This window comes from Acanthisitta chloris, unplaced genomic scaffold, assembly GCF_000695815.1.
Source record: "Acanthisitta chloris isolate BGI_N310 unplaced genomic scaffold, ASM69581v1 scaffold13199, whole genome shotgun sequence".
Classification (NCBI taxonomy): Eukaryota; Metazoa; Chordata; class Aves; order Passeriformes; family Acanthisittidae; genus Acanthisitta; species Acanthisitta chloris.
This window is the reverse complement of record NW_008692066.1, coordinates 1-18928: the sequence shown is the minus strand read 5'-3', so window position 1 is coordinate 18928 and position 18928 is coordinate 1. Positions and strand designations below refer to the sequence as shown.

The following is an 18928-nucleotide window of genomic DNA, read 5'->3' as shown; positions in this document are numbered from 1 at the left end:
ACAGGACAAAGTAGTCGAGGCTAAGAGGAGTGAAGGAAAAGGGGAGGAGGAAGAGGAGGAGGATACCTTGTTTCTGGTGCTGTTTTGCTTTGGCTTTGGTAAAGATCTTTCCAAAGGGAAATGAAAGCCATGGGATGGGCATTTGGATTCTTCCTTTCGCTCAGTATTTCTTCCCCTACCAAAGGGGTTTTGAGCTGCAATTGGCGTATTTTTATATTTCTTTCTTAATTCTGTTCATCTGATCTGAAATCAGAGGGTTTTCCCCTTGTCCATGCAGAGAAAGTCACCAGATTGATCCAGAGCCTGTTTGCAGCAGAGTACTTGGAGAACTTCTCCACAAGGACATTTTAAAGTGGGGGTTTTTTTGCCTCAGACAGCTGCTGGAAGAGAGCTCTGCGCTCAGAGGTGACTGAATCTGGTGGTGTGACAGCACTGTGAGGTCTCACTGGGTCACATCTCCAGATGCACTGCTGTCACCTGGCTCCAGCCAGGACCATGGGGACAGCCAGAGCTGTCACTTCAGGAGTGTGTGGAGCTGCAAAAGCTGTATTTTCAAAGCAGTTCAGCTCTCCTGCGCCATGGGGAGTCTCTGCCTGGCCCAAGGGTTTCCTTCTGTTTGCTGTGGGCAGGAGGAGGAGAGGGAAAGGCAGAGGATGAAAAGCACAGTCAGCATCAGCTCTGGACAGGCTGTGGGTGATGTGATATCCATGGACTCAGGCACTTCTGTGGGGACAGGCTGAGGAGAGGCTGCCTTGAACTTAACATCTTTCTCTGAAGCACCTGCTCTTTCAAACAGCATCACCAGGTCCTTAGCAGGACACCTGTGCTGCTCTGTGTGATGTGCTGGGATACCCCAGCTCTGACCCTGAATATTAGCCCGAGGGCTATGGCAGTAACCAGATCATAGAATCATGGAATCAACTGAGTTGGAAAAGACCTCCAAGATCATCAAGTCCAACCCTACCATGGTTACTAGACCATAGCACAAAGTGCACATCCAGTCTCATCTTCAAAACCTCCAGGGGCGGTGAATTCACCACCACCCCGGGCAGCCCATTCCAATGCCTGATCACTCTCTCCACAAAAAAATCTCTTCCTAATATCCAACCTAAACCTCCCCTGGCAGAGCTTGAGTCTGTGCCCTCTTGTCCTCCTGCTGGTTGCCTGGGAGAAGAGACCAACCCCCACCTGACTCCAACCTCCTTTCAGGGAGTTGTAGAGGGTGATAAGGTCTCCCCTGAGCCTCCTCTTCTCCAGGCTAAACAACTCCAGCTCCCTCAGCCTCTCCTCATGGCACTTGTGCTCGAGTCCCTTCACCAGCCTCGTTGCTCTTCTCTGGACCTGCTCCAGCACCTCAATATCCCTCCTGAACTGTGGGGACCAGAACTGAATGTAACCTCTCAGCAAGGACCAAGTCACCAGGCAGCAAGACAAGATGCTGAGCAGTGGGTTTTGTGTACCAAAGTGTCTTCCACACTGGGGGGGGATTGAATCTTTCCCTTCTCCAGCTCTCTCTCCATGATCCACCCCCATATCTCTCAAGGTAGAAAACACAAGACCAGATATGTTTAGGCTTTATTTTTAGGACTGGGGTTTGGGTCTTTACCTGAACATCACTTACAAAGAGTAAATCAATTGGGGTTTACAAACAAAGCTTACAAAGATCTCACCACCTAAAAGGTAAGCTCCAGATACAGCACTCTGCCTGGTGGGGAATTTGGGTGGAACACCACTGGCTTTACAACAGCTTCCCTGACAAAACCCTTCATTTTGTTCAGGATATTGTAAACACACACACAAAAGCCATTTAAGATGTGCTTGAGATAAGCTTGGCTTATGTGACACACATTGCCAGTGTTTAACATTTGCCTTTCCTACCACAGCAGCTACACTAAGATTTCAAAGTGCTTGATGAACCTGACAGTCTCACACTAGATGGTTCTCCTAAAGCCTTTGAAGTATCCCAAAATCCCTATAATATACCTCCATTGCACGTAGAGGTTGAAATAAAAAGTCACTGTGAGTCCTCTGTACTTCAAGAGGTGGAAGCCAGGAGCCTTGGATGTCACACTCAGACCTTCCCAAGTGACTGAAGCACTCCTACACAAAGTATTTTTAACAACTGATTCTTAATTAACGGCACAAATTAGCTCAGTGAAACAACCCCTCTCATGGTGCTGTTTTAAGGGATCCCTATTATTTCTGGACTGAAAAATCAGCATTTATTGTAGTGAAATTTGAGTTGTTCTTTGATCCTTCTGCTCTGGAGCAAAGACCTTATCTCCTACCACTGTTTTAATCTGCTAGTGGGTCTTGGATTTGGTTGGCTTCTTTGTTCTTCCCTTCTTGCAGCACCACCTGCGGCAGCAGCACAGGCAGCACTTCAGGGAGATGAAGAGGGAGAGGAGCACTACCGCGAGGAGGAAGGCAATGACATCCAGGGAGTGGTACTGGATCCAGTTGAGGTCATGAGCAGCAGGTCGCAGGTGTGGGGCTCCTTTGTGTCTCATTACAAACTCCACCCAGTGCACAGCCAGGTCCAAGGGGTGGATGGGCCTGTCGAGGTGAAGGTCTGAGAGGCGCTGGATGTTCTCTTTGTATCTGTCAAGAAAAGAGGTTGGGTGTTTTCAATCACAGAATCACAGGATGGTTTGGGTTGGAAGAGACCTTCAAGACCACCTTGTTCCATGGGCAGGGATGCCCTCCAGTACACCAGGCTGCTCCAAGCCTCATCCAACCTGGCCTTGGACACTTCCAGGGATGGGGCAGCCACAGCTTCTTTGGTCAATGACTTGTGCTGCTGAGACTGAGCCCCCAGAAATAAAAGGGATGCAATGTCAGTTGCCTGATGACCCACTGGAGGCTTCTCTAACTGTGTTTTCCTCCCACTCCCACCCTTTGAGAAGGATAATGACAAAGTTATGGGCCAAAAAAATGTGCTGTGTTCAACTACAAAAAAAAAGGTTAGTTTCAGCTCTCAGCAAAATCTCTGGGATGAAAGTATCTGGCTGAAATGTGAGACTGGCTGTAGAAGAGCCATCCAGCTTTTCAAGATCAAGCTGCATCATCATTATTATTACTGTAAGAACAGTGATTAGGAAACAAGTCACTAAGTTGCTGTTTCTCAGAAACTTGATGGAGATGTCAAGGACTGAGAAACTCTAATGCCACAAAGAATGGCAGCAGGGAAGAGCTCTCATATCTTTCAGCTCCTTTTCTCTGTGGTGCCTGAAAACACTGGGCATGCTAACTGCAATGCCATGATGTTCCCTCTACTTCCTCAGTGTATCCCTATATGTTCCTCCTGCTCTGTGCCGGAATTGTCCAGCCTTGCTGAGCCAGGCAGCAGCTGACTGTGCTCACACAGCTCCTCATGAGCACTAGCAGGGAAGAAGTGACTGAGAAAACTCATCTGTAAGATAAAAGAGTGATAATAGCTATGGTTGGTAAACCCTGCCAGCTGCATGGCAATGCTTCCTGATGCAGTGCAGCCTCTGGAATGCTCTGGGGCACTGTTACTTGCCTCCTTTCTCCTGCTGCAGTGCAGACAGCATCTTTGAGCAAGCCTGATGCCAACAAAATCAGCCATTCAACCTTTTCAGGCTGGTGTCACCACTGGTTTGGGGAACAAAAGCTGTTTGCCACATCTCCCTTCAGCAGTTGCTTTTCCTGCCATGCTGTGTCAGAACCCTCTCCATCACTGCCTGGTGAATTTGGCTTTAACCAGGTGGCACATCTTTTTGTCAGCTTCATTTCTTCCACTGCATTTATACCCCATCTTCTTGGACACCTGCATCCCTTGATACCTGCATGCTCTCCTATCAGCCAGTTCTTGTCACCTAATGATTACACAGGGACAGGACAAGGTTAACTCAGGCCAAGCACCAGCTGCTCAATGGAAGAAGCTGCTAGCACATACCTAACTTTGATACAAAAAAGCATAGAAGAATAGATTAACATTCTGCTAAGCTGAAAGTCAGTGTGCTGGTGCTACACAACAGCAGAGGAAAAAGGCTGTGTTACTGACTTTTTGTCATTAATAACTGCTTTCAGGGCAGTGGAGATGTCCTTTGAGGTCATTTCAAGTATGTTCAGTGTCAGTCCTGCTCCCCGTGACTCCACTCGCTTGGCATTGTCCATCTGGTCTCCAAACAAAGGCATCAACACCATGGGCACCGCGTTGCATATGCCCTCATAAACACCGTGGGAGCCTCCGTGGGTGATAAAGGCACGAGTCTTAGGGTGAGCTGTGGAGGAAAAGACAGGCTTGCTTAGCTCTTGGATTTATTAACTCGTAGGAACACACCCCTGGGGGAAAACTTGCCCAAAAAATGACACTGGTTGGTATAAATCAAGAACTTTGGGCTGTCATGCACATCATTATTTAGGGCTGCAGAGAGCAGGGGATTGAAGGAACCTTGGGTTGTAGAGCTCTGTCTTGGTTTGGGTAACCTCTGGATAATCCTCCAAGGCTTGTCAGATTTTAGGACTAAATCAGAACTAGGAGACGTTAAAGAGGATGTTACCGTTGATTACTGTTTCACCATGTCTTCCATTTGCTGGTTGTGAAGATCTCTCACAGCTGAACCTGACAACAGCAATGCTCTCCTGGCAACAGCACAGACAATTTCACCACTTGAAAAGCCCAAAGACCTCTCTGGAAATGCTCACATAGGGGCCATAAATTTCCTCTTTGGTCATGACAAAAACCCAGCTGGGCATCTAAGACTGATTAGTTAGAGATAAAGACTCCCATTTCGGACTGGAAGAGTACTCAGGTGTTGGAACACCTTTCTAAAAGGAGTTGTTTCACAATTCAGCAATTCTGCAGGTGCTATCAGGGAAATTTCTAAAAGACAAGCTCTGTCTCCAACAGCACAGTCTGTAAGGAAGACTTGCAACACACAGTGATGAGGACATATGATGGTAACTCACAAGGCCTGTGACCCACAGATGATGCTAAGGGGGCTGTACAAGTTTCTTTTTATCCAGTACAGCAGTACTGGGGAAAAATAAACACATTGGTATCGCTCAAGGTTTCTCAGACCTACCCAGGAGATCATTCTGTGGCAGCCACTTGACAAGCTTTACGTTCTTGGGCAGGTTGGGGGGCACCTGCCCCGTGTATCGCCACAAAACCTGTCAAGAGAAGCAAACACCATGTCAGTTCTCAGCAGGGGGAAGAAGAGAAGCCCCAGCACACAGGTAGCTGAAGATAATCAGGTACTGTGTTTGAAAACAGTGTGGAACTGCTCTGCTGGAAGGGCAAGAGGGAAATGTTACCGTTTGAGGGACTGTTCCCAAGGCATCTGCAATTTCTTTGGCTTTCTTCATAGGGATCTCAGAGACCATGGAGCCCAGCGAGAAGACAACAATGCCATGTTCTCCAGAGGCATTCACAATAGATTCAAATTCCTGCCAAAAAAAAGAATACACTTAGTTAAAGTCCTTCCCATGTCAGATGCTAGAATTGCTGTCATGTTCCCACCAAACTGTCTGGAAAGGCACTGAAATAAGCAATCAACATGACAAAATTATGGTCAGGAAAATGAGTTGTTATTTATATTTCTGCATCCAAAGGAGTGTGGACAACAGGTCAAAGGAGGTGATTCTCCCCCTCTGCTCTGCTCTTGTGAGATCCCATCTGGAGTACTGCACACAGTTCTGGTGTCCTCAACATAAGAAGAACATGGAACTGTTGGAGTAAGTCTAGAGGAGGCCACAAAGTTGCTAAGAAGATCGAGCACCTCCCCTACAAAGGCAGGCTAATAAAGTTGGGGCTGTTCAGCCTGGAGAAAAGAAGGTTTGTGTGGAGACCTCTGAGCAGCTTTCTGGGATCTGATGGGGCCTACAAGGGAGCTGGAGAGGACTCTGCATCAGGAACTGGAGTGATAGGACAAAGGGGAATGGGTTCAAACTGAAAGAGGGGAAATTTAGGTTAGATATTAAGAAGGAATTCTTCCTTGTGAGGGTGGTGAGACACTGGCACAGGTTGCCCAGACAAGCTGTGGCTGCCCCAACCCTAGAAGTGTTTCAGACCAGGTTGGATAGGGCTTGGAGCAACCTGGGCTAGTGGCAGGTGTCCCTGCCCAGGGCAGGGAGTTGGAACAAGATGAGCTTTAAGGTCCCTCCCAACCCAAACCCCTCATTCCAACCCCTGCAATAGACAGGAACACCTCCCACTAGACCAGGTTGCTCCAAGCCCCATCCAGCCTGGCCTTGGACATATCATCATCATATTTTTCCTGGCAACCAAACCTCAGGTGAATACATTGTGGTTTATTTTCACATTTACTGTAAGCCTGGATTTAGAGCTCATGTTCTTCTTTCCAGGTCACACTGCTGTAAGAGAGAACTAACCTTCTGGAAAAGTTCTGTCAGCAGATATGTCTAATATCTGGACTTATGGTGTCTACTTTGAGCATGAGAACACTGAAGTGCTGCCAGTGCTTTGTATCTGCTTTGTTAGATTGGTTTAAATAACAGAAGCACTAGGAGATCTAGCACTGGAATCCAAAGACAAAAGGAGTTTGATGGAGCAGAAAAAACAGCCAATGGCTGGAGCAAAACTTCTTTGCCATAGAAAAATATTTGGTCAAGCCAAGGAAGGAAAGATAAAACTGGAGGAAAATTGTTGCAGGCATCAGAGTTAAGTAAGTGGAATAAAAGGAACTCAATGTTCTTGTAAGTCTGGCAATGGAAATGTTGTCTCTAGGATCTGAGGGGATAACCATAGAATCATGGAATGGTTTGGGGACCTCGAGGATCATCTCGCTCCCCCCCCTGCCACTGGCAGGGACAACAGAGACTGACTCTCTTAGTTTATGCTCTTTTCCACATTTTTGTGGCTATCTAGAGGCATATTTAACCCAATTTATTTCCTGTGGGAATAGTCACATCAGTTTTACTTTGGTTTTCATATGTTTTTGAGTTCTAAGGCCTGACTTTCTGCCCAGAAGTGCCACTACCATCAGGAAACTTCTTGCAGCTCCCTGACTTTCTGCCCAGAAGTGCCACTATCATCAGGAAACTTCTTGCAGCTCTGCTCTTGGAATATGCAGGATATTTTAGTAGTGTTTTTAATTTACATCTTTATTAAATACCTGCAGTAGTCACTCACTGGAATATCAGAATTAGGAGGATTTCTCAGTGGAAAGCAGGAGATATCCTGTATTGAGGAAGTTTGGCATAGTTCAAACAAGTACAGTTACAGCCCAGAGTATGTTACACAAAAGAGGCAGATCTCCTGCTGCTTTGCTAGTGGTGGAGATTTCATTCAGGTCTGTCACTGTCTGAAACTCATGGAATATCCTGAGCTGGAAGGGACCCACACATGGATCATCAGGACCAATGCCTGGCCCTGCACAGGACAACCCCAAGTTCCTGCAGAAATCCCTGCAGAAATGGATGATTTGGCCTGCTGAGTTATCCCACATAGCACCAAGTCTGGTACACAGCTATTAAAAAAAAATTGTTGGAAATAGGCAGATGGAAAATATGGAGGGGGAAAAAAATCATAGAATCATAAAATATCCTGAGCTGGAAGTGACCTACAAGAACCACCAAATCACCCCAACAATACCACCATGAGCCTGAGAGCGTTGTCCAAATGTTCCTTGAGCTCTGTCAGGCTTGGGGCCATGATCACTGCCCTGGGGAGATGTTCCAGCACCCAATCACCCTCTGGAGGTAGAACCTTTTCCTAATATCCAGCCTAAACCTCTCCTGACACAGCTCCAGTCACTCCCTCAAGTCCTGTCTCTGGTCACAGAGAGCAGAGATCAGTGCTGCTCCTGAAAAGGAAAAAGGAAACGGGAATGGAAACAGACAGGAAAAATGGGGAAAGGAAAAGTCCTTTTTTTTGTGCTTGTCTGGGAATCTAGAGGTCTCCCACAAATTAACTTACTCGTTGCTCAAGAGATGCATACGGAGGTGCAAAGTGCTTTCTTAGCCATTTTCAACCTCCTCCTTTCAGCTGTCGTTTAGGACTGCCTGGGAGCTCCATCTCATGGAGAGAGCGCACAGTGCAGTCACAGCTAAACTAGGGAAAAGAGGCAACCAACCTGGGATAATTTGTTTTCCCGAGTGCAGCCTATGCCCCCAATCAAGACCATGTTGGGCATGAGGGGCCTGGGGTACTCAAACACAAAGTCGTATTTCATGAGCCAAACAGATGCGTGGCTGAACAGCTCGAGCACCGTTGCCTCTTGATGGAGGAATTCTTTGATCAAAGCATCATAGGGTGAATAAAGAAAAGTGCAAGCCAGGGAACTGCTCAGGCTAGCTATGAGGTTCCCCACGCGCTGGAGGAACACCATGCGGTCCGTGTAGCGGGTGAAGAACCTGGGAACGTAGGAAGGAGGGTTTGGGCAGAGAGTAGCATGGAAGTCTAGGCTGCATGGGAGGCCCCGTACAAAGTACACAGAAGGCAGGGAGAGATATTCAGCCACTATCTGCCCACATGGAAAGAAAGGATCCATAAAGACAGCATCAAACTTGCTTTCCTCAAGGTATTTGATCAGTTCTTTGTCAGACAGAAGGCGTTTGCAGGAATCGAAGAACATGGTTGTAAAATTTGCTACTCTTGAGAGCTTTTCCAAGAAGGGTTGAGGTGTCAAACTCCTGTAGCCCATCTTTTTAAATTCAGCCTCCACATACTCCTTGGTGTAAGACACAGAGTATGTTTTCATGGTATAATGCATCGACGCATCTATCCGCAAACTTATTTCTGGCGCAACCACCACGACATCGTGTCCCCTCTGCCTGAGGCGCTCCACGACCAGGCGCATGCTGAGCCAGTGGCTGCCATCAATAGGTACAACCAAAAGCTTTCCACCTTCAGAAAAGGTCCAGAGGAGCAGGAAAAGAACAACCCAGGAGACAAGAGAAGGAAGCCCTGGATTTGAAGAAGCCATTTTCTTTGTGCTGCCAGCAAAGTTTAAACAGCCATGAAACTGCGACAGGGGATGAGGAGTGAATCGTGGAGTACTTTGCACTTTAATTTTAACTAAGGTAAGTGTTTAATTTTTAATAGAGAGAGATTTGAGTAATTTTTAACTGTAGGTAAATATTGGGTTTATCATCTGTGCGCAGTGAAGGCTTTGAGTGACTGGGTGCTGTGAGGTGGAGTTGAATGTTTGGATTGACATCAGAGGATCCAAATGCTCGAGGGAGGAGTGACACAGTGTTCAGGCTGAATGAGAGTCATGAATGGGACTGACCCAGCAATCACTATATCATTAACATCCAGTTAATGATCAACTCCCTGCTTTGAGTCCACTACACTGGACATGAAACTCTGCACTGAAGTCTGACCTTTAGATTGCTTTGTGCCCCCAGAGCCTAACCAAGAAGCAAAGATTAACAGAGATTTGATATACAGTGGGTTGTAAAGGTTTACCTTCAAACTTACTGCTCTGTCATAGTGGCCATGAAAGTGAAAACCCTGAGTTTACAGTAGTAAAGGTATCCCAAGCTTAGCAGTAGCTCCTGCTGTTGCGACACCCCAGCAGTCTGAAGACAGAACTGACATCTGTACTATTTGCACAGCATGTGGGAGATTTAAACCAGGGAGGGCAGAGAGTTACAATCCTGACGGCTTCTTTTTCCAATCATCCTTACACTGCTTCTTGCACCAATCCAGAGGCAACAGATCCCTCTGCCGTCTTTGCACATGCCTGGATTTAGGGTGTTTGTGCACATAATCTCCTGAGAATCACAGATCACACATATCACAGAATCTCCTGAGCTAGAAGGGTTCTACAAGGATCATCAAGTCCAACCCCTGGCCCCGCACAGGACACCCCAACAATCCCACCATGTGCCTGAGAGCATTATCCAAATGCTCCTTGAGCTCAGGCAAGTTTTGGGCCACGACCACTGCCCCGGGGAGCTGTTCCAGTGCCCAAACACCTCTGGAGGAAGAACCCTCTCCTGATACCCAACCTAATCCTGTCCCAGTGCCCAAACACCTCTGTGGGAAAGAACCTTTTCCTAACATCCAGCCTAAACCTCCCCTGGTACAGCTCCATGCTCTGTGGCACACTAGAAGTGCCTGGGTATATCCACAGAGATGATTCCACATTTCCATTTGTTTGCTCAATCAGCTCTCCTGCAATTAATTGGTGTTCCACAACTGTTAGGGATATTAAATCATATACAACCTAGAATTATTTTGTCATTCATCTAGACACAGAACATGCCATGAGTGTCTTATATGATGGTGATATGCTTACAACAAGCTAAGCTACACCTATATGCAGCTGCACAGCTTAGACAACTTGGCCTAAGCTCTCCTGGAGAGAAATTCTTCATCTGCTTGTAGGGCAAGCCTTGTGATCATCTATCAAATCCTGAGATTCCCACTCCCATGCCATCCTGGGATTTGATTACATACTATAGAAAGCACTTTAAAAAGCACATCTTAAGCTCTCATAAATGCCATACCACCGTCAATGTAAGCCATGACAAACCTTGGACAACAGCTTCTTTTGCTCACAGTTGATGCCTCCAATGTAGACCATATTTGGCATTATTGGGCGTGGATACTCAAAAACAAAATCATATCTCATCAACCAAACTGATGCTTTGCTAAACAGTTCCAGCATCGTTACTTGTCTGTGAAGAAACTCAGAAGCTAAGTTCTCGTATTTTAAATAGAACAGATAACAAAGCAAATGCTCTGAAAGCCCAACCAGGAGGTTCTTCACACGCTCTGGAAATGTCATGTGATCTGAACTGGATGAGAAAGTCTTTGGCACATAGGATAAAGGACTGGGACACTGGGTGGCTCTGTAGTCTAAGGTACATGGAAGGCCACGCATGAAGTACACTGAAGGGAGAGAGAGATACTCAGCAAGAATTGGTCCACAAGGCAACACAGGATCCATCAGGATGGCATCAAATTTGCTGTCCTGGAGATACTTCATTAGCTCTTTGTCATACAAGAGATGCCGACAAGCAGAAGAGAACAGGCTGGTCAGTTCTGATATGTTCCTGAGTAGAACTGTAAGTGTTAAGTCAAAACTTTTTTCACCGATGGACTGGTAGTATTTATCCACAAACTCCTGTGTGTAAGGCACAGAGTATGTTTTGATGGTGAAGGACTGAGAGCTTTTCAAGAGCAAAGCGGCATCAGGAACCACCGCCACGATTTCGTGCCCCCTTTCCCAGAGTTTTTCCAGCACCATACGCATGCTCAGCCAGTGACTTCCATCCTGAGGCACAACCAAGAGCTTCCCACCCTCTGCCAGACTCCAGAAAGAAAGGAAAAGAACAAGCCCAGCATGTATCTGGTGCCTCCACATAACTGTCATGGGGCAGGAAAAGAAAGTTACTGCTCCTTCTTACTTCTTTCAGCAGCATATGAAAGTTAAAAAATAGTTGTACCTCATTTATATTGTGGTGGACTTTAATGTTTACCTCTACAAAATGTTTGCAGGTTATCTGAGTTCAAAGATATGGTTTTAAACGCTGATAAAAGCATTGATTAAAGTGCTATCGAGGTACCTAATGAAGATTTTCCATGCATTTAAGTAATCTTAAATGATAAAGGACAATTAGCAGAGCCCTTGATTAGCAGAGGTCACGGCTGTTTGTAGAAGGGTTTACCTTGGTCAGGGTTGTTTCAAGAGAGTCACTGTGCACTTGACTGTTCTGGGCCAGATTCAAGTCAGGAATCAAATTTTATGGCCACTGAGCTTCTCCAGAGAGCTTAGAGTATAAGAATCATGTTGCACTATTGTCATGAAAGAACTAAACCTCCAACCTTTGCTCAGAAAGGTGCCTGGAGTTCATGCAGGATGTTCCACACAGTAAGCAGGAGCTGGCAGGCCAAGCAGCAGAGTCACCAAAGTTTGGGTAACATATTAACCAACCACCTTTCTATAAAAACAATGATACAGCAGAATATGCAGTTCCTGCTCAAGAGAGGCCATCAAAGTTCAGAGGTGACTCATGGCCAAACATCTTTTTGAAAGCCATGATGCAGCAGAACATGTGGTTCTTGCTCAAGAGGGGCCAAAAGAGTTCATAGGTGAGAGGCTACATGACAAACATGTTTGAAAGTTCTTGGTAACAGTTACATTTCAAAAGAACTGAAAAAGGCTGAGGTTTGAGCCAAAGGAAGTCCACACTGTGCTTATGAGAAGAGGGGAGAACAGAACTGCATGTGTTAAGATTTTTAAGGCAAAAGAACACCAAACCCACATTAGGAGTCCTGATCTTGACCACAGCCTACAGATACTCCATGGGGAGTAACAGTGATCACAGAATCACTGACGCTGCAAAACACCTCCTAGCCAGACCATCTAGTCCAGCCTATGACTGATCACCACCTTGTCAACCAGACCAGAGCACTAAGTCGTTCCTTGAACACCTCCAGGGCTGATGACTCCACCACCTCCCTGGGCAGCTCCTTCCAATGCCTGACAGCCCTTTCCATGTAGAAATTCTTCCTGAATTCTTCATGATGACCAAGCCAAACTCTTCTGGGTAGCAGTAAAGAGTATAATCAGGGCAACAAATAGCAGTTTGAGAGATCTGGACTGAAAAGCTGGGAAAAAGCTTTATGCCCCTGAGGTTCTGAAGGTTTGCCTGGCTAACAGCATGGCTGACCTGACTGATGTGGGACACAGTCCCACTCTAAGAACTTGTTTAGCTATCCAAATCAGGTCGATCTAAATGGCATTTAAGTGCCTAATTATTCCTGAGAAACTGAGTTGAAGCTGCAGTGTGAAGCAATGGAACCCCTACATGTAGACGGGTGAATGAAATTGGTGCCTAGAACAATATCCTTTAGGTAGGGAAAACATGTAAAGGCACATGAAAACTTTCAGGATAAACCTAGACAAGCAGATATCTGCAGTTTGTCCTTAAAAGAAGTGCCTGCCCAAACAGATCTCACTTGCCATTAAGGCATATTTCATGGTTAGGGAAAAACCGAATGCTAGAAGTTTGCAAGTTACAAAAGCAAAACAAGAATGGCACCAGAAAAAGAGCTGAGTGGAGAAGATTGATGCTTTTAGACACCCCCAACCAAGCACACCCGAACAGAGTGAGCTCCAAACAGTTTCTTCATGCCTGGAAGAGTTGTCTTGGAGCAGGTAGGAGTGATAGAAAATCTGACTCATGAAATAGCTATCTCTGCCAAAAGCCCCTGGGAGTGATAAGTACAGTCCAAGGCTATTCCAAGGTTAATACTAAGCGTGTCCTAAAATGTTCATTTTGAGAGGAGGTTCTCCATGTGGCCTGTTGAAGAAGGAGATTCTCACGAGTCAGCAAGAAGGTCTAAAGACATTGCATTGTAGAGGAACATCTAAACATTGCATTGATGTTCCTCTACATTGCATTGTAGAGGAGGAGATTCTCACGAGTCAGCAAGAAGGATTGTAACATCTAAAGACATTGCATTGTAGAGGAAGGAGTTTCAGACATCCATAGCGAGGTTTAGATTAGATACTAGGAAAAATTTCCTCACTGAAAAGGGCTGTCAAGCATTGGCACAAGCTGCCTGCCCAGGGCAGTGGTGGAGTCCCCGTGCCTAGAAGTGTGCAAAAAACATGTGGATGTGGCACCTGGGGACATGATTTAGTGATGAACACAGTGGTGGTGCTGGGTCCAGGGACTTGGTGATCTTGGAGAAGAGAAGGTTGTGTGGAGATCTCATAGCAACTTTTCAGTATCTGATAGGTCTAGAAGGAGCTGGAGAGGGACTCTGTGTTAGGAACTCCAGTGACAGGACAAGGGGTAATGGGTTCAAACTGAAGGAGGGGATTTCTAGGTTGGAGTTTTTTTTCTGTGAGGGTAGTTAGACACTGGCTCAGGTTGCCCAGGGATGTCGTGGCTGCCCCAACCCTGGCAGTGTTCAAGGCCAGGCTGGATGAGGCCTTGAGCAACCTGATCTAGTGAGGAGGTGTCCTTGCCCATGGCAGGGGGTTGGGACTGGATGATCTGTAAGGGCCATTCTAACCCTTACATTCTATGATTCTATGATCTTTGAGAGCTCTTCCAACCTTAACGATCCTGGGATTTGACACAGTCCCGTTCTACAGCTGTTTCAGCCGAACTTTAGCTTACAGTGAGGTGATATTAAAAGATCAAAAACTAAAGGAGGCAGAGGGAAGGGATTCTCCTGTGCCAGAGCTGCAGTACCGACGCGTGACACAAGGCGATGCGGCATTACAGATGCCTTAAGGTGGCAGTGTATACTCATAGAGTAAACTCGGAGTGGCAGACACACTCTTACCCTATAGAAAGGCCCCTCACATCTCATGTTTCATACACAGTCAGTTCCAACTAGTCGTTAAGTTCTGCTAACATCTGAGCCAAACGTGTATCATCTATGAGACACTGATATAAAACAACACTAAATGGGTAAAAAACCCCAACCCAAACCTTTGAGGCACATTCATAAAAAGCTTTGTATAAGTTCATAAAAGTTTCAAAAAATAGTTGTGACACTGGATTTTGAGCAACACACGAACACCCTTTCACATATTTATGAGTCACATATTTATGAGGCTGAAGTCCATAAGTTCAGCCCATTCCGAAGGCGAAAGGAGATAGCAGGGGAAAGTAAAGCTAAAGTACAGAGTTCGGTGCCAAGGCTGGAAGCTGGAAATGGTACAGCAAACATCCCAGGCAGGAAAATCCATGGTTATCTCTCTTGGAAGTCTACAAACCCTAGAAGTAAGCCTGCACCTCTTATTAACCACCTGAATCCATTTTAAATTCATAGGGTTTGTTTACCACAAAAAACACGTTGCTGTCCAGAGGCTGATTTAGGGGTTCTGTGCCTGTTTTTTTGCTTTAAGCTCACTGCATTTCAGTGTTAGTCAGAGGCCAAATATTAGGGGAAACTGCCTATCAGTTCCCCTTTCACCTTTGCTACACCTTTCCATATTTTTACAGACCTCTGCTATAGCTCTTTCCATAGGTTTAGCTGCTTTTCTAATCTTGAGTGCTAAGTTTGAATTCTCTTCAAAAATTCTTCATTTTTACTGTGTGAGATTCAACTTTCTCTGGAAAATCCGCCTTATTTCCCTGTTTTGCAAAGCCAATATCTGAAAAAATCAACAGGAATAGTCATAACCAATAATAGAAGCTATGCTGATACTCAGCAGACCACAAAATGTATTTGAAAACACATTAAGAAAAGGCTGAAATAAATCCAACTTTCATTGCATACAAATAAAGTAACCTAACTTATACTTTAATTTTATGATGCCAGTTAATACTTTGAATAAGGATCATCACTGGCCTGGGATATGCAAATGCCACAAGCTGGGAAAATGGGATAACAGCAGAGTCATGAAAGCCAGCAAAGTTCCGCCGCTGGGATGGGATAATCCCATGCCCCAGGACAGGCTGCACTCCAGCTGGACAGACAAGATCTGCAGAAAATGACAAAAAGTGGACAAGAAGTTGAATATGAGATATTACAGTGCCAGAGCAAGAAGTGACCCAAAGCTACAACATGGAAAATTTGAATTGGATACAGGCATTAATTGGCTATAATCAAGTGTGTTCACTGTAAGTGTTGTAGAAGGTACTCCAAACTCACCAAAACAGAGAAAGGAACAACCTGACCTAACTGGCTGTGCTCTGACCAGGAGGTTCACTGAGAGGCCTCAAATGACCTTCTGGATGAAAGTGGTCTATAAGACAATTCAAAGCACAGAGAATCCTTCTTTAAAGACACACACACACAAAAAAAAAAAAAAGACAGAAATGTAGAGAAAATCAGGCAAGCTGGACTAGAGGATGAGTGAAGGTCCCCTCAAATCAAAGTGTGTCTTGCAACACATCAAGAGCCTCAAGGGAAGAGCTGCGGAGCATCGTGCCCTAATGCCAAAGCTGGCTTGGAGCAGGGGAACAGGACCAGTGGGGAGTTTCCCAGAGATAATTACATAATAATATTTTCTCCACCTTTATACTGTGATAATCAGATGCCTGATACCAGAACCAGCACCTCTGTGCAAAGGAGCAGTTTGAAATCCTCCTACTATCACCCACAGAAAGAACTTTCTAACAAAACATGTGTTGCAGCTTTTAGGGGAACAACAAAGCCTGCAAGAATGGGCAGAAAAAACCAGAGTCTGACGCACCTGATTTAGCTTCTTGTAAGCACAGTTTACTCCACTGACCAAAATCATGTTGGGCATCAACGGCTTTGGATAATGTAAGACAAAGTCTGTCTTCATGAGCCAAATGGAAGCCTGGCGTAAGAGATCTGGCACGGTCACGTCCCGATGGAGGAACTCAGAAGCCACTTGTGCATATGGTTGGAAGACAACATCACAGAGAAAAAAATTTGGGATGTCATAGAGTAGATTCTTCACCCGCTGGAAAAAGGTCATGCGGTCTGTATGGTCTGTAAATACCCTGGGGACATAAGAAGGAGGATTGGGGCATTGAGTGGCTTGATATTCTAAGCTACATGGCATTTGTTGCAGGAAAAACACAGAAGGAAGTGAGAGATGCTCCGCCAATATCTGCCCACAGGGGAGTATAGGGTCTGTAAGGACAGCATCAAACTTGCTCTCCTCAAGGTATCGGACAAGCTCCGTGTTGTTGAGTAAGTGTGTACAAGTAGCCAGGAAGAGAGCAGAGGTTATTTTTGACCGCTGATAAAGTCTAACAAGTCTTTCCAGAAAAGATCCTTCTTCAAATAAGTCTTTTGTAAACCCCTGGAAAACTTCATCCAGCTCTTCCTGTGTGAAAGGCACTGGGTACATTTTCATCACAACATTCTTTGGTGGTTTTATGTGCAAACTGACTTCGGGTGCAACAACAACAACTTCATGTCCTTTCTGCCTCAGACTGTCCAACACTTCCAGCATGCTAAGCCAATGGCTCCCGTCCACTGGCACCACCAGCAGCTTCCCACCAGCAGCCAAACCCAGCAGGGACAGCAGCAGAACCAGCATCACAGTGACTTGCAGGTGAGCAGAGAGCCTTGGAGCCATGTCTGCAGAAATCCGGAGAGTGCCTCCAAGGAGTGAAGCCCCTGGCAGCAGTGAAGGACCAGCACCCGCTCCACACTTTTAAGCAATCTGTGCTACAGCCTAACTTTTGATCCTTCTTTTGTTTGCTGTGTGGTAAATGTGTAATCACTGGCTCAGTAAAAGGCTGCACAGCAAGTGGCAGGGTTCAGTGATCTACGCGGATGGCTAATAAATGTGGTGGATGCACAAGATAAGCCTCATAATTTTCCATAAAAAAGCTTTGGCAGCTCTGTCACATGAGCAGGACCTGCCAAGCCACCATAGCCCCTTCCATCTTGATTCCATTCGCAGATCTCACCCAGACACTACCAAGTCAAACCCTTCTGAGACATGCCTGCAAAGAGAGGTGGTGCTGCTCACCCTGAGAGCCCACAGCCTGCCACATTCCTCATGATTCCAGCACTGGATCATGCATGTGAAGAAGCAGACCCATTCACTGATGCAGACACAGCAACAAGGCTGTTGAAGGGACTCGAGCACAAGTGCCATGAGGAGAGGCTGAGGGAGCTGGGGGTGATTAGCCTGGAGAAGAGGAGGCTCAGGGGAGACCTTGTCACCCTCTACAACTCCCTGAAAGGAGGTTGGAGTCAGGTGGGGGTTGGTCTGTTCTCCCAGGCAACCAGCAGGAGGACAAGAGGGCACAGACTCAAGCTCTGCCAGGGGAGGGTTAGGCTGGATATTAGGAAGAGATTTTTTACATAGAGAGCGATCAGGCATTGGAATAGGCTGCCCAGGGAGGTGGTGAATTCATCTTCTCTGGAGGTTTTCAAGATGAGACTGGATGTGGCACCTAGTGCCATGGTCTAGTAACCAGAGTAGGGTTGGATTCGATGATCTTTGAGGTCTTTTCCAACCTGGTTGATTCTATGATTCTATGAAGTGGTAGGGAAACAGGGCTGCACCAGGGCAGAAGCCTGATGTGCAGTTCGAAGGAAATACCAGACCCTACTACAACAACTGTAGGAATGGCACCTGACTGAAAGGCATTGATAGCCCTGGGGATGTGCCTGTGGATCAACCATCACTCAACACGGGAGAACCAAGTTACACAAGCAAACACAAAATGGATTAGAATACATGAAGGGAAAAAGTTCTCAAAAGAGTATGCTTTATTGTGAGAAGTTACAGCTTCCTACAGAAAAACTGGAAATCAAGGGAGAAAGGGGGACAAGAATTTCTTTTATGAGCACTTGTCTAAGTCAGCCCCGATGGGAAGCTGATAATTATATGCACCACACTGGAGACCACACAACTCAATCACACCATGGATTACGCACATAGCATGACCCACCTGAGGCAGCTTCTTGTGAGCACAGTGGACTCCTCCAATTGGAATGATGTTGGGCATTAAAGGTCTGGGATACTCTAAAACAAACTCTAACCTCAGGAGCCAAATGGAACCCTTGCGTAAGAGATCCAGCACAGTCACATCCCGATGGAGGAACTCAGAAGCCAATTTCTCATATGGTTGGAAGGCAAAATCACAGAGAAAAAAACTTGGGATATCATAGAGTAGGTTCTTCACTCTCTGGAGAAAGGTCATGTGGTCGGTAAGCTGTGTGAATGTCCTGGGGACATAAGAAGGAGGACTGGGACACTGAGTGGCTTCAAAATCTAAACCACATGGGATTCCTCGTAAGAAAAACACAGAGGGAAGTGAAAGATGCTCTGCCACTATCAACCCGCAAGGCACTACAGGATCTGTAAGGATGGCATCAAACTTGCTCTCCTCAAGATATCTGATGAGCTCTTTGTTCTGCAGGAGGTGTTCACAGCTGGAAACTGATAACTCAGCAAGTCTTTTCATACCATTGTATACTTTAATAAATCTTCTCAGAAAAGATCCTTCTTCAAATGAAAGTTCTAGAAATGCTTTGAAATCTTTCTCCATCTCCTCCTGTGTGTAAGGGACTGAGTACATT

The 18928-nt window shown here is 45.9% G+C and overlaps 2 protein-coding genes across 2 annotated transcripts; both read right to left on the bottom strand.

Moving 5' to 3' along the window:
- Positions 1-2222: 2222 nt before the first annotated feature.
- LOC103809656 (UDP-glucuronosyltransferase 1-1-like) lies at positions 2223-16358 on the bottom strand. Its single transcript, XM_009082511.1, has 6 exons — positions 16107-16358; positions 8064-8954; positions 5284-5415; positions 5052-5139; positions 4028-4247; positions 2223-2601 (listed from the first exon to the last, which is right to left on the bottom strand). The coding sequence occupies exons 1-6, from the start codon at positions 16356-16358 to the stop codon at positions 2304-2306; spliced, it is 1881 nt and encodes a 626-aa protein (XP_009080759.1). The 3' UTR covers positions 2223-2303.
- A 1828-nt stretch (positions 16359-18186) lies between these two features.
- On the bottom strand, positions 18187-18813 carry UGT1A1 (UDP glucuronosyltransferase 1 family, polypeptide A1). The gene has a single exon (XM_009082510.1). The coding sequence runs from the start codon at positions 18811-18813 to the stop codon at positions 18187-18189; it is 627 nt and encodes a 208-aa protein (XP_009080758.1).
- Between the last annotated feature and the right edge of the window lie 115 nt (positions 18814-18928).